General features: G+C 41.2%; 1 protein-coding gene across 1 annotated transcript; it reads left to right on the top strand.

The window, feature by feature from the left end:
• The first annotated feature begins 778 nt into the window (after nucleotides 1-778).
• Nucleotides 779-12138, top strand: LOC146207977 (uncharacterized). Its single transcript, XM_084587195.1, has 5 exons — nucleotides 779-1025; nucleotides 3242-3393; nucleotides 5624-5691; nucleotides 9412-9492; nucleotides 11998-12138. The coding sequence occupies exons 1-5, from the start codon at nucleotides 900-902 to the stop codon at nucleotides 12117-12119; spliced, it is 549 nt and encodes a 182-aa protein (XP_084443321.1). The 5' UTR covers nucleotides 779-899; the 3' UTR covers nucleotides 12120-12138.
• Nucleotides 12139-16404: the final 4266 nt, after the last annotated feature.

The following is a 16404-nucleotide window of genomic DNA, read 5'->3' as shown; positions in this document are numbered from 1 at the left end:
GCTGCAATAACATCGCAGTTCATTTTTAATTTATGTTACAGATGCAAAATACACCTTTTTGGACTAAATTTCAGTTGGCTTGCAAAACAGACAGTATGTAATATATGACCAAAATGGCTTTCTACGTAAATTCATGTCATGTTCTCCGGTAAGCAGTTTTAAGATGAAGATATTGTCAGCGACACATAGTTTATATTCCGCTGCATAGGAAATCAGAGTGCGTGTCCTCTCTTTACAAAGAGTGGACTCAAAAGAAACTTTGTCGATGAGTTAGGTATACCTTCGTCAATATTATTTTGCACATATATGCTGAAATATATTAGATTAGGAGAGAGAAGATGCTGCCCACCTTTTTCTTATCCCTGTGTCACATGCTAGGTGATGCGGTCAACATCAAAACTACAGTGTAGCAACGCCCTGACTGCGGCTCAAAGTTTACTTTTTATTCCGGTTTGTGCAACGTGCGAAAGAGCAATGTGCTATTCATTTCAATTCATAGAATTCAAAACAGCGTTTGATTGACCTGTGTATATAGGAAGGCAGAAATGCAGACCGAGTTGCATGAACGCTACATGTGTATAGCTTTCCGCTTCGATCTAATTATTCTTAGCAATTTCAAACTGAAACATTCGTCCACAAATAATCATTCCATGCTATTCCAATGGCAAGACTGCAATGCTCACAAAACCAATGCAGGAACACCTGTTTCAGTCCTGAGAGAATGAATAATAATACGGCTGTGGAGGACCAGTTTCATATTCTAAACTGTGCTGCAGGAGCGGCTCGCATCATTCTCGGTTCCCCTTTTAAAACAACACTTTCGGAGGGCAGAGAGGTGAAAGACGTCTTTAGCGTAAGCTATAAAATTTGCAGCCTGTAACAGCATCTCCTTGGTGAAAATGCCTTCTGTTCACCGACTGGCTACTTTGGTTCTGGTCAGCACCTGGCCTGTCCTCTTCGCCAAAGTGACACAAACCACCCTGGGACCAAAGGCACTCGATGTCGGCCCCCCGGACTCATTTGAGGTGCGACATAAGTTCGATTGGTGTGTGATGGGCGTTTTTGCAATGCACTGCACTTTTTGTTTTTGTTTTTTTACTCTTGTTACCAAAACTAACCGGCTGATTATCGGCCACTAGATACTTATAAGCTTACTCAGAAGGCAGGAAACGGCAACACCAGTGTCAACCTGAGTGCCGCTTCAGTTTACCTGTGTCCATCAGAGAAGGATCAAGCGCAGCCGAACGAAAGTCAATGCGTTTCCTCTCCGGTTAAGTAAGCTGTCGTTTTGATTAAGAATACTCGAAATAGTTTTTCAGCACTGCCTCCTTCCACGCAAGAGCGGCTTATGTAAAATATGAGCGTTTATTTTTTAATATATCTAGTTTTTGCCACCTGAAGGGTGTCCGTAACGAGTCCATGCACAGCTTCTGAACTACCACTTTAGGGCTCACAGTGCACTGCGAATCTTTCTGACGAAGAAAAACGCCACGTAGCTCGAAACTGTTTTTCTCCTCATCTTTAATATACTTGAGGTCTGCTCCGGTGCAGCCTTGCTTTTTTGTTTTGTCAATTATTTTTCAAACTTTTGATGCGTTCCGAAAACACTAACTCTGCAACAGTCTCAAGCATGCATGTGAAAATACAGCATTTCAACAGGTTGAAAATCTCTTACGAAGCACAGAACTTTTTAATGAATAAACACAAATGTAGTGGCATAAAAAAAAGCTGCTGCTCGCCGCGTGCATGAATGCAGTTTTATTTACGTTGCAAGAAAGCGACCGTTCATTCACCTGTCTTAGGTCGCAGCTCTATTTTCTGAATACATGCACACAATGCTGCTGAACGCAATGAATATCATGTTTTCAAAGGAAAAACATTCAACAAAAAGTTTATGAACACCCCTAAAGAGCCAATATTTTTGCCTGCCTACACACGCGGTCATAAACTTATGGGAATTGTTTTGCATGCCCAGAAGGAAGCGCAATGCACACGCTTCACTTTGTGGCTGCATGTTGGGACTTGGGAAAAACTGTGCTTTCTTCCAATATTTCGCCAGTCTGTTCTGCACATTTGCTTTATGCCAGTCCTGCCACTGCAAAGCGACTTATCGCAAGTAATTTTTAATGACGGTTTGCAGGTCACCGAGGTGTCTAAGCAAGATCGCTCACAGATATTCTGGGCAGCTCACGTTTTCAACACGAAGTTGTTTACGAATGCAGTTGTTTCTCTTTGCTTAACGTTTTGTCACAACCATCCCCCATATATATATATATATATATATATATATATATATATATATATATATATATATATATATATATATATATATATATATATATATATATATGTATACGAAGGAAAGAAGCCAACAGTCACCGAGGCCAAGGAAAGCGTTGGGGATGGTACTTTGTCTTTTCTTTTTTTAATGTTTACTTTGGATAATCGCAGAAATTAGTAATGTAATCTGTTTAGGGGAAAGATAATTGAACACAAAGTAGAAGAAAAAACAACGTGCCGATGGTGGGAACCGAACCCACGACCTCCGAATATCGCGTTCGGTGCTCTACCAACTGAGCTACATCGGCCGCTGTCCCCCCTGCTACTTGCTTGGGTATTTATGTTGTCTGTATACGAACCTTGAGAGTGTTCACCAGCGCCACCCTCAACCATAGCGGCGGACATGCAACGTCCTTTGTTACCGCCAGGTTCGTATACAGACAACATAAATACCCAAGCAAGTAGCAGAGGGGACAGCGGCTGATGTAGCTCAGTTGGTAGAGAACCGGACGCGATATTCGGAGGTCGTGGGTTCGGTTCCCACCATCGGCACGTTGTTTTTTCTTCTACTTTGTGTTCAATTATCTTTCCCCTAAACAGATTACATTACTAATTTCTGTGATTATCCAAAGTAAACATTAAAAAAAGAAAAGACAAAGTACCATCCCCAACGCTTTCCTTGGCCTCGCCGACTGTTTGCTTCTTTCCTTCGTGTATTATAATGAGCACCCTCATTTCCCCTTAATTGATCTGCTTATATCTATATATACAAATACTTTTTTTTTTCGAAACGCTTGTAGCTCCGCATTTCATAGTCAGGAACGCAACAAATTGGTCTTGCACTTGTGCAATGTGCACTTCATAAACCTGCAACAAGTCTGAACTGGATGCGAGTCGGTTCTAGCTTGTCTTTGAATTTTTACTTTTACCCTCTATCGCTCTTTCTAATCTGACGTTGCAGGTATTCAATATCATTGGCTACGCGGTAGCTGTGAGGGACGTGAACCCCAACCCGATATTCAAGTGTCTGACGTCGAGGCGTATCCACCTGGACACGAAGGACGGATCGTCAACGTATGTGTGGTCCCTCAACGCAGGTCAAGGCCAACCAAGGTGAGATTTTTTTCGGTGTTGAGATCAGTTCGCGCTTGTTGTGCCGCTAGAGAATTTCTATAAAAGAGTTGACAGCAGATTGCGTAGTTATAGGAAAAAAGAGAATTAGTCGCTCAAGAACTGCATATTCATATTTCCATCGCCTGTTTGTTTTACATTGTTTTGGGCATACAATTTATTATTGTTTGTTTTGTTATTTAAGATGCGTATCTCATGTATTGTATGTGTGGTGCCAATCTGTTTCAGTGGCATGGATGATCGAAGCACAGTAGAAACATGACAGCGTTTAATACACCTTTGTGATGGGATGCTTCTCACTCGTACAGACGACTGGGACGGCGGCTGTCCGTTGACGCGGCTACTTCCACTTTCTCTACAAAAAAAAAAAAAAATCCTGAATTCAAAAGCGATATTATTACATATACTTAACGTTCTAGTACTCCTCTTTCGCCTAGGTTCTACGTACACGCCCAACTGGCCTTCCGTTGCTGTCTCGAATTCACGGGTGTTGCAGAAAGGCCCGTATGAAAATTTAAACCTAGCGCGCATTTACCTATAATTTCAGGTTTGTTTGCTTTTTTTTCACCTATTCACCGAATATATTTCATCAATTTATCTCTGTTACTTGTCTGTGCCCCTTCTGCCGCCTTCTGGTGTCCCAGTGTCCCCAGAGTACGCGAAGTCGTCAGAACGGGTGGCGGAATCAGAGCGCTTTTTGATGAAATGGCGTACGTCCTAAGATAATCCTTCTCAGCTCCCACAGATAGTATCCTGTCTTTGGTCTACATCTTTGTAGAGTAACGTAGTGTGCTTGCAACGAATTCTTAGGACACAAATGGACGCCTCGAAATTGCATTCTTTCCTGCATGGTGGCATACTTCCTTCATTACAGGTAACTATTCACAACTTTGAAAATATCGTTCTTGTGATGTTTACCCTTCTCCCGAATGGCCACAAAATGAGAATTAGAACACACTGAGAGAACACACTTTCCGCATACCAAAGCATGTTTTATATGATAAACAGCATAAAAATGCAAATGTTATAATATACTTTCCGCATGCATATGATGATCGAGTGACTGCTTTTTTGATTAGACATTGCTCTTTGCTGATGTTTCTGGCTGTGATTCCTTGGTTTAGTATATTTATAATAGCATTGTACGTTTTGTTTGCATAATTGCAATGCAGATAAAGAAATACGCGTGAAGAAGAGGAATCTGTGGATTAATCACCAAATTTTTAAGCTGAAACTAAATGTCAAGAGCCCGAAGCGTGATCAGCGAAAAAACCTAGATTCTTTGGAGGTCTTGCAGCTGAACTTTCTTCTAATAGATCCTTCAGGAAAAGGTACTTCCCTCAGTGTCGTCCGGAATTCATAAAAAGTAATCCAGCTGCAATATGTAATTGCAACTGGAATTCGCATAAGCCGTGGCACAAAATAATTTAATGCGTTGTTACGTGCCAGCAGAGCACTACAAGAGCTTTATTATTTTAAGCCTGCATTCTCAACTGACGAAAATGAAAATATTTAGTTTTGATTGTGGTTCCTCTTGAGCTGCAGCCATTTTCTCTTACGAAGGTGTAATTGAAAGGCGCAATTTCAATATGCATTTTGCGGCACTATATAAAACAATTGTCTCTCATTTTTGTCCAAGAAAATTCGTACATGTCTTCTCGTGCTTTGCCGTTTCAATGACTCAAAGAAAAAGTCGCTCCTATTAATACAACGGCATAAGATCGACTCTTCATAAAGAACTACTTCTATATCTCTCTAACTTCATCCTGTTGCAAACTCATGAAACATATCGGTGGCAATCATATTCTTAAAATAATTAACAGTAATGATGTCTTAAACTCTGCTCAGCAGAGCTTAAACAAGTGATTCTTTAGTACAAGGTAATTTCTAATAATTCATTATGAGTTTAGATGATTGCTTGCCATTGTATTAACTTATGATTGTACTTTCTGCCCTCCCTGCCTGGGAGAGTAAGAAATTCGGCACTTTTGTGTTATTAGAATGAATAAAAACTACAAAAGAGGACTCGATCTCTTTCCTAACAGGTGAAGGGGGATCTATTCTTGGCTTTCGACTCCGTTTTCCTGTCCCTACGCACATGATACAATTATTCCATTTCGAGCTTTGGGATGCATAAACATTACCTGAACCAGTAGTGTTTAATTTTTTTTTTTTGCCTTCTGTCTCTGAATATTCTTCTCTTACATTACAGAAAGCACACAACTATGCACTTCTCTCAAGGCCTCACTCCTGCGACACCAAACCTGGTGGTAGACTCGGGTAAGACAGGCTTGGATCTCTAGCCTCAAACCAGAATTTCAAATTGGTATGCGCGCGGCATTGTCATAAGACTTCTAGAGATGTAAACCTTTCAACAGTGCAGCCTGTTTGTACCACCGTAAAAGCTGTAATAAGCTTAAGAGACAAGAGTAAACCATCTGTTTAAGCAGCTGACTGCTATCTCATTCCGAGTATATACTCTATATGAATTGCTAGAGTAATGAATAGCCGCTTTGCTGCATCAACCTTCGGCAAGACATATTGCACACTTGTCACTTTTTATGCCGAGCTAATGAAGTGGGAAGATGTTGCTGCTTCCCTGATTTGTATAATGTATTATATTTGCGATGTCTAGCAGCCTGTCTCTCCATCGAATAACCCTTTAGAAGTTGTCGTCGGCTACTGCAAACGTGTAAACTTCCTTCTGTGCGTCGGGAAGAAAATGATTCGATTCGCTGACGCTTTTTTCTTTAGTTGTACTCAGCAAGGGCGTGTACTTCTGTGAAAGAACTATCTGCCAACGGCTGACTTTTTTGTAACACAACAGCCGCTGTACCTCGGAGAGCTTGTTCTCTTCAGGAACGTATATCACAATTTTATTTTTAGATGTGTTCTGAAGCAGCAGCTTGTGAGGATTACTGACGTCCCGACTTATTCAAAATACGACAAGTGGCCGTAAGTTACTAGGATAATGCGCGCAATTCACTGCAAATTTAATACCAATAGGAGGGCTACTATGGTGATATAGCACGATGTGACCATAAGTGTAGCTGCAATGGTTCTGGACGGCAACAAAACCTCTCCTTTTAAATTATGAAGGGCTAACCTTCAACATACAACAACACATTTCTTAAAAGCAACAATAAACGGCGATGCGCTGCTCTTGTCCGAACATTTTCTTTATTTGTTGATCTTTGCAAGTCTGACATAGCAGTAGCTGTTAACTACCAGCCGACAAAATAGCTAGCCTTCTGGTTTTGGATAGAGGCAAACAATTCATCACTCAAATTTCAACTTAATGTAGCAAACATTTTGCAAGCGACGAAACATCCTAGACCCGTAAAGCCAACCGAGTGCTGTTTATGGTCGCTTGGCCACGCCTGCATATATTTTCTTTCTTCATAGTTAATTATACAGTAAAAACTAATTCGACGTTTTAATTATTGCTTGAATAATAGCGCGTCTACGGGAAGGACGGGAAAGGGCATCCCAAAGAAAAGCGAGTTTTGTTTTTTGGAATGCGTCTTGAAGCACTGAACGAGCAGCACGGCCGCTTGAAAGAATTGTTTTTAATTGTATGAAGGGGGCAAAATAAAACTGTTTTAAGTGAATGGTTGCTTCGTGCAAACGTATCAATTATCAATTTTTCAAGGCTATCTGCTACCTCAGAACTGACACTTTCATCCTAAAGCAAATAATTCATTAGTTACCATAGCTTTGTGTAGAGTGCCTGGGAGAACTAGAGAAAGACGACTGTTTACACGGTATGGAAGACTACTACCCTTTTTCAGTGTGGTTTCATACTGTGTTTAGTAAAATTAAAGTTTCAGCAAAAATTATATACTACAGCACACAGGACTACGCCACTTTCAAGAACCGTCAGTTACTCTGGATGGGTTGCAGCACTTACCGTTTCAAAAACATGTTGTCCAGCAACTTCGACATATGATATATAGCTATGAATCATTGGTATGGCTAAACTCTTTCATTCCTATAGCAGGTTAAAAAAAATTTACCTTTCTCATTTTTCTCTTCGCCAGTACAACATGGTGTAAATAAATAAAAAAATGCAAAAATATAATTTTGTTTTGTCGCATTATTCTAATAGTAAAGCCACTGAAAAAGGTTTACTTTTTAATTGACACAGCGATCGATGCATGATAGCTGCTCAATTTGATAATGTTTTCTCAACACTAATAAAAATTTCTTGGACAGAACGAAAACTATTGTGTCTAACGCTTAAAACGATAGCGTAAAAGGTTTCATTACTCAGAAAATCCTGTGTCAGCATCGGCGTTCTCCAGCGTAATGAACGAAAAACCATAGGCACTAAGCTTGAGTACTGTAGCTGGCAGCTGGCATGGTCAAGCACTGATTTTTCGGTGATTGAGGCGGGTTCACCAGACCACATAATATCAGAAAGTAGAAGCTAGCTACCAGCCTCATTCAGGGTGCGAAGAAAGAACAAGAATCACCCTTCCGGTGGCTCTTGGGTGGCTCTTGAGGCCTACACGAATGCCAAACGAAGAACCGCTATCGCGACATACCATTAAGGGTGCAGCTGAAGTGTCGTCCGCCTAGTTCTTTTTTTCTGCCGGCCTAATTATTTGGGACAGTTTGCTCCCTTTGTTCTCTTTTAGTAGTTAAAATTCTCAGCGCACTCCTTTAGCTTTTAACTTTGGCGCATTTGCGCTAGATAGTGTGCTATATAGCGCAAATACTTCGTGAGCTTCTTTTTAATTGGACTATGTATGTATAGACGATATATCACTGAGCTCGCGTGTAATATTATGCAAACAAGACAATTCCCAATCTAACCTACCCAGGCAACAAAAACTATCGGACCAGTATTGCAGTGGGTTGACAAAGGAATGACCCTGCATAGGGTTGCACATTGTCAAAATAGCGCCAATATTCGGCTCATGGCTTGTGCTACCTAAGTAGATGTCCCTTTCTTTGATTCCCCACTCATACAATAAATATTTTGTTATACATTTGTTACTGAGAGATTTTCTACTGTGAATGACAAATTGTTTATTATTACCAGCGGTATTCCGGCTTAGCAGACACACCACAACATAGAATAAGATTGGAATATGTGACCACCAGTTTCCCACTCAAAAGCAGTCACTTTAAAGCGCCAGTTCTTCTTACTTACGTTTGTACATTTCGTATCTGTGCTATATTGCGATACCGGCCGTGTATCTGATCAATTGCCGTAGCATTTCAGTCTACTCTTACGCCATTGCAACTCCGCGATGACCGTCATGTAAATTAAGGTCATGACCAGTGTGTGCCCACCATGGTAGTCAAGGCAGCGTGCCACCATAGGTATGATGTCATTCACAAGCGACCATAGGTCAACCAGATTCAGTGACGTCATCGCCTACTCACGTAAGCCGAAATGGCTCATCTCGATGCAATTCGGCAAAACTGCGCCTTAATCTGGAAAAAGAAGATTTGCGGGTTCTGGGGCCACAAGGGGGAAAGTCGAAGCCGCAGTCATGAGAAGTCTTGCAGGGCAAGTCCCGCTTCGTGCTGGTATTACCTTGATCAGCCATTGTGTTGACAGTCCTTGGGCACCACATGTAGGCCGAAAACCTCAGGAGCGAAGGACAAGACAGAGTCACCATTGCTGTCTGGTCCACCGTTTTGGCGCAGAGGGCTCGGAGTGGTGGCAAGCAATGCGTTACAAGATGGTTTACTAGTTGAGTTGAGACCCGGCATGTGTGCTACCCGCCCATAGCTAAAACTCTTCTGTGGAACACATGAAAATGTAGCGGCAGTGATTTTTTTCTTACAGCTTTTTCCAGTGTGACTGCTTTTTATTTATGATAGTGTGCCACATTTACTCAACTCTGTCTGTAACAATCACAAGCTGATGTCAGAAAGTGTTACGCACGTTGTACGCATAGCACTTTACATGGAAATGAGTTGCCCACGCTCAAACGTCAGCGATGCACCTTTTGTTTATTGAAGCGACTCTTTCTTGTTTCGCAGATACCGCTCATCCTGACACTGTGCGCTACCTGTACACCCACAATGACTGCGGCATTATGGAAGTACACTACTTCGGATACCGTAAGCATTTTGCATTTCTTTCCAAGTTATGGGTTTTCCACATCGCGCTCGAGGATTACGCTCACTGCATCCTGTTGGATTGGCTCGAAAACATAATTAGCAAACCACTTACACTTGTATGAAATGAGTACCTGTCAAATGTCCACAACTAGAACGCTCATTGGCGACAATCAGGTAAACTCTTGCGCATGTTCTAACTCGCTATTTGGCGAGGATGTGTACCAAAGCCAAAAACCTGCGATGAATTCCCGAACAGGCAGTTTAATGGCTGAACAGAAAAACGGAGCACTTTTAAATCGGTTCCATAGCAGAGTTTTCAAGCCTCGCAGACACCCAGCATAGTAGTTCCCGACCAGCTTCTCCCTTACATGCTCGAGCAACAGATTACGATCCTGTTTCTCGAGCGTTATTATTTGTTATTCCTTCCTAGACTGGTATTCTAACCAACTAAGAACAGATATCATACCGTAGCACTGAAATAAATTATTAGGCTACTGTACGAAGCAATTTCAAAATTTTTTGGGCGAGCTGGTACTATTCTGGTTCACTTTCCCCATTTACATTGTCATTTTTCATTGAATATAGTGGCGACAACGATAAACATATACCACTTCAAATCAGAAATTACAACAGTACAAAAGTACATATGCAGAAATCTTTATAATGCAGAATAAGAGAAGCCAAACATGGAGTTTTTGTTTCTGACAATAAGGCAGACTTTAGACCAGGACTGAAGATACTGGGTCCCTTTTAAGTTGTTAGAGCTTCTCACCCATCACAGTCCTTCATTCTCTCGTCACAGCTTCAGATGGTTATCGAAAGGTTTATGAACTTTATTGAACTATTTTACCTTACTGCTCACTGTCTAAACAACTGGGTGGACACAAATTATTACTTCAGCAAATTTTTAGTGTGTTAGCACTACGACTCCACCCACATTTTGCCGATGCTTGGTTGTCTAGCACCGCTCTGGAGTGTGCCTCTGACAGGTGGTAGTTGTAAGCTGGCATTGATTCGTCGAATGTTTCTGTGAAGTCGGAAACCCGCAAATCATGACTGAATTGGCGAAAGCTGCCAACGTGGGCAGAGATTTTGAGATGGATATCGAACACACTCGGTCGGTTTGTCCCGAGTCAGACAAACAACTCTTACGCTACGCCATCTCGTTCGTACGCCTTACAGGAAGTGAGGCTTCTTATGTTTGTCGGGTCATCTTTCCTATGTTGTGTTAGATTACGACCGCATGTTAATGAGTGTGTGGGACCCGGCGTAAAAAGCCCCACTTGGAACAAAAACCCCAGCTCTCCGCGTGTTTCTCAGCAATAGTGCGCACGGTCTGAACCGGTTTACAAAGACATCTTCTCACCCGCAAGTCCGTGCTGCACCGATACCACTGGCAGCCGTGCGCACGTGTATTGTCCTTTCTCTCCGCTCCGTCAGAAAACCAGCCATAGTGTCGCGGAGCTAACTCCGGCGTGGGTTCACTATAAGCAGTATCAAAAAAGTGTAGGAAGGACTATAAGTTAACGGTTATTAAAGAAAGCTTTGTGTAAGCAGCCCGTTGTTCTGCAACAAAAATATTGATATCAACAGTTCGTAAAGAAGACGATGTCGATGTTGTCTTAGTCATAAATATATTTCCACCACAAATATATTTCAGAGTACTGCAAAAAGTAAACTCTCAACGGTTTTAGGTACGTCTTTAGAGATATCTAACGAAACCATTGTGAAACTCACCAGCGGCAGTTGTGTGAGCTGTGAGGAGAAAAGGACTGCTGATTTAAACGTGATTGTAAGGTGATTTAATTATGAGATGCATACTGTTGCTGTATTTTTCATATAGCATGCCGAAAATAACCATACATTGTGTACGTACACCTCCGACACGCGCTGATTAGTGTATTCAATTGCTGCTATTTGAGCTGTGAGGTTCAGCAAAATCCCATTTGAGCATTTCGTTGCCCTCAGCTAGAATCTGCATTTTTTTAGCTTTCCAATCGGGATATTCGCATCACAGATAGTATGACCTTCTATGATCACATGAAAATATATATTTGTTTTAAGTATGCAATTGTTTTCCTTTCATAATTTCCACTTTCACTCCCACCTTCCTCCCTTCCCTTACGGCGCGGTTCAGGTGTCCACAGAGCAAGTGTGACAGATACTGCGCCTTTCCCTTCCTGTGAACCAACCTACCAACCAACCATCATAATTTTGGAAACATTCATTTGCCATTTCGTGCTGCTTATACCCACAGCTCGGCTTGAGCAGAGGTTTCCTAGTATTGATAGTGAACGACAGGGCTGCGTTCGTACACTGCTCTCTTAGACCAAGTGATTTTATTTGGTTAATTAAGTGGTAAATTTTAACAAAACGAAAACCAATAGATGGGGCATATTCACTATATGCGGAATGAGTGAGCTGAAAACATATAATGAATGACATGAATTGGTAAAATAGAGACCTGTGCTATTCATGTCTGTTTCTGTTTGGTGTATATTTCAGAATGCACTCTCTGGGTGGCTGACAGCGTGAAAGACTCGATTCCGGAAGAATGTCTCAGGCACCAGGAAGCCATCTGTGGCAAGAGTGTTTCACTGTATGACAAAGAATCATGCAATGAATAGATAAATAAATAAAGCATGTACCTATTTTTATATTGAAGACTTCGACCATCATCCAGGGGCTTGCGTAAACAACAAGACTCATATGTAAACATATCTTCCGCTATCAGCATTGCAGTCCTTAAAGTAGCCTCATCGTTTTAGTCTTTGGTACGCCACGCAGGCTTTGTAAAAATTTCCAAAGGCAGAAATTTATCCCGAAGTCCTGTACGGAAGTCCCTCTCGGCGTCCGTAATTCCCAACTTATTGATTGTGAAGAAGACTCATGTCGGCATCCTTGCCCCTCCTCCACGGAGTACTAGAATTTGAACACTGTCGTAAGTCCTTCCCTCCCAGACATCACAACTAACCTTGTTTACGACGAAACTTTAATCAAGGACGCAGAAGCCGCCAGCAGCCCACCACAGATGGGCACAAAGATTTGGTTTCCCCATATATTACAATAGCAATGTGAATAATATTACGCCACCTTTAATCAGATCGAATGGCCGGAGGTAATCTTTAGCCAGTGGGGTGGACAGACAAATTGACTTACCACTCGACCCTTGACCAAACATGCAAGGACTTGCATGTCTGGCAATGCTGAACATACCGGTGTGCCTACTTTGATCGGCATGAGGAAAGATAGCAATGGGAAGTCAAAGCGTTAAGGGATTCAGCACCAAGCAATGATATTGTATTTGAAGCTCTTATGCATGTGGCATGTCTGAATGAGTTATAACTGTGACAAACCGTTGAAATTCGTTTTCTTTTGCATCGTCTGATACGAATATTAGAACAGTATGAGGAGAGTTGTGATAACCAACCAGAGAGGTCTACCAATGCAGAAATGTTTTATTATCAAAAGCGGCCCCCTGACGTTAAACTTTCACCTAAATGTCTAGTTTGCATTATCGATGAAAACTTCATGCAACCAGGTTTATTACGAGCTGAATTATTTTTATAGGTGTACCAAGAAACAGGTGCATGGTAAACTTCTTATATGAAAAAGATACCTCTATCAGTCCTAGAATGTTCTAAAATGCGAGAGTTCGGTTTGCCCAAAGCTGGTGGCTTTAGTTCTTGCCAGTAAATGCAAGACCACCTTGACATTGGGTTTTATTATATCTGACCGGTGCCTTTCCTCCATCCCTGTGCTCTGTGCACACATGCTCGCAGCTCCTGGCACTGTAATATTTTGAACTCGTGAAAATCAGCATTAAATAGCTTGTTGTGTGTTGAGATATGCAAGATAAAAATAGCCTGCATAAAAGAAACTACACAATGCGAAAGACTTCACACTCACAAAGCTAAGTACATAAGGAGTGGGGATAAGTGTTCTCTTTCTTATGAGCGAACCCAACAAGAATACTGCAGCTATCTTTCTTTCTTTTCGACTCATATATTTATAAGTATATACGGACTTTTATACATCGGTGTTGCCTCTACATACTAGAAATCTGCAACATACTATTCAGGTAGTGCAGGAAAGCAAGACTGATACCCCTATAAAAGCGGGAAACTCCTTTGTTGCTTCAAATATTGTTTCAGGCGAGCAGAGTTACATGTAAGCACCATTATACGCAATGGTAAGAATAACAGCAAAGGCCTACGTGCTCCCAGGGTGCTGAAGACTGCGCTGGTGTGTTTGTTGTATTGCTTGTCTCAAAACAAAAATATTTAATAGAAGTACAATTCGGGGGTCCTTATACTCCGCCGTTAAGGGTATGACGTGAGAGCATTTCCCACAAACGGAAGTATATTTTTTGTCATATATTTTATACACCAAATATTGGCATCTGTACACATTGACTTTGCAATGTAAGCAGTTCGACAGCTTTGAGCACATTTTTCCTTTTTTTCAAATCTTTAAGTTATTTACTTTACTTGATCAATTAATAATAAAAATAATTATTAATTGAACAAGTAAAGTAAATAATTTTGCTACTTAGCCTCCTCGAGCTTCGGCTTTCCATCTTGGGCAGTATGAAATCCTCCAACGCATTTTCATGTTTCAATTATTCACTTATTGGATCAAATACACATTCTAAATTCTCTTAGCCTAATCAAGCATTGCATCTTTGAGTACCCCTTTAACAAACTTTACCGTTTCCACTTCCATTCTTTAAGTCATAAATTAATTGAAATGATTTCATTGACTAGTCATCGCTTATCACACACCAATCAAACATCCATCACTAGAACCACAAATGACCATGATACGATTTTTTTTTACGCAGCCCTCTATTTTTCACACGCGGTGCCGACTACTACGCCGCCGCCTTTTCGACCCAACGAGCTGTATAAGCTCTTGTTTAACAACTGGAGGGATGGGACTCGGAGGAAAATTATTTGTAGCACTGTACAAGGGTAGCACTGTACTGTACAATTAGCGGTGAGCGGGAGGGCAGAAGAGTTCAGGATCTCGCTACAGAGTAGATATTCAGCTCTAACCAAGGATGGCGACATTACCCTAGAATCAATGAACAATAATTTCAGAGATATCATTACTCGGTGCGCGGTAGAAGTAGGCGGTAGGATAGTTAGAGAGGATGCCGGTAAGCTGTCTAAGGAGACAGATTTGATTAAGAAACGCCAGAGTATGAAAGCTTCTAATCCAACAGACCAGATAGAATTGGCCGAGATATCAAAGCTAATCAATAAGCGCAAGGTGGCCGATATAAGTAAGTACAACATGGAGAAAAGTGAGCAGGCTGTAAAGAACGGGAGAAGCCTTAAAGTGGTAAAGAAGTAATTAGGCATAGGCAAAAACCCGATGTATGCGATAAGGGACAGGAAGGGCAACGTCTTCACGAATATGGACAAGATAGTCAAAGTAGCCGAGGAGTTCTATACAGATCTCTACAGTAGCCAACGTAGTCAGGCCCGTAATGAGATTAGCGGCAGGGAAAAGCAGTCAGACGTTTCACCAGTGACGAAGGACGAGGTCAAGAAAGCATTACAAACAATGAAAAGGGGGAAATCAGCTGGAGAGGATCAGATAACTAAAGATTTGCTAAAAGATGGGAGGGGAGGGGGGGGGGGGGGGATATCGTTCTAGAAAAACTGGCCACCCTGTATACGCAGTGGCTGGTGTCGTCGACGGTACCGGAACCATGGAAGATTGCAAACTTTATCCTCATTCATAAGAAGGGCGACTCTAAGGACCTTAAAAATTACAGACCAATCAGCTTACTGTCTGTTACGTATAAGACATCTGCTAAGGTAATCGCTAATAGAATCAGGAGAACTTAGACTGCGATTTAGCAAAGGATCAATCAGGTTTTCGGAAACGGTACTCTACTATCGATCATATCCATACCATACACCAGATGATAGAAAAATTCTCGGAATATAACCATCCCTTATACATAGCATTCATTGATTACGAAAAAGCATTGACTAAGTAGAAACCTCGGCGGTCATGCAGGCATTGCGAAATCAGGGGGTAGACGAGCCGTACGTGAAAGTGCTGGAAGATATTTATTTATTTATTTATTTTTTATTTTTTTATTTATTTATTTATTTATTTATTTATTTATTTATTTATGTATTTATTTATTTCATAATACTGCAGGCCTTATGGCCCATGCAGGAGGGGCATACCAGGTAACAATCACACACAGAAAAAACAAAAATACAATACACACTATAATTCGGCGAGAAAAAAGGAATCATAATAGTAATAGTAATTATTAAAAAATTTGACAGTCTAACAAATAAAAATAGGCAATAACACACAGCACAATTCGGCATGAACAAAGGAAACAGATATAAAGTACTGAAAAGTTGAGCAGCCTAACCAAACAAATGACCTTCCAGTGCCTTGTTAAAATTACTGCTTTGGAAAAGAAATTCTGGAAGCAAATTCCAATCAGAGATGGTCCGTGGAAAAAAACTGTACTTAAATGAATTTGTTCGGGCAAAGACAGGTTGCAGCATATGTTCCCTAGTGTGTCGTGTTCGTCTGGCAGTAGAAGGTTGGACAAAGTTAGGTAATGGAATATTAATTTCCTGTGACGGAATCTTACGAAGAAACAAAATTCTGTTCATTTTGCGGCGGACTGAAAGGAGCGGGATGTCATTTTCTACCATCAGCTGTGTGGGAGAATCAGATCTGCTGTACTTGTGGAAAATAAACCTGACTGCTTTCCTTTGTATCATTCCAAGAGCAGTTATGTTCTTTTTTGTGTGAGGGTCCCAAATGATAGAGGCGTACTCGAGCTTAGTTCGGATGAATGTGTTGTATGCCAAAAGTTTGATATTAGAGGGGGCGCAATTAAGTTTGCGTTTTAGGAAGCAGAGTGTC

This window comes from Amblyomma maculatum, chromosome 1 (assembly GCF_055883805.1).
Source record: "Amblyomma maculatum isolate TAMU_Amacu chromosome 1, ASM5588380v1, whole genome shotgun sequence".
In the NCBI taxonomy this organism is placed as follows: Eukaryota; Metazoa; Arthropoda; class Arachnida; order Ixodida; family Ixodidae; genus Amblyomma; species Amblyomma maculatum.
Note: the sequence above shows the minus strand (reverse complement) of the source record. Positions and strands in the feature narration are given on the sequence as shown.

Bases quoted from the DNA above. Each gene is read 5' to 3' on its own strand.
- LOC146207977 (XM_084587195.1), top strand. From the start codon at position 900: ATGCCTTCTGTTCACCGACTGGCTACTTTGGTTCTGGTCAGCACCTGG. The intron at 1,026-3,241 runs GTGCGACATAAG...CTGACGTTGCAG, and splicing joins GCCCCCCGGACTCATTTGAG to GTATTCAATATCATTGGCTA. The intron at 9,493-11,997 runs GTAAGCATTTTG...TGTATATTTCAG, and splicing joins AGTACACTACTTCGGATACC to AATGCACTCTCTGGGTGGCT.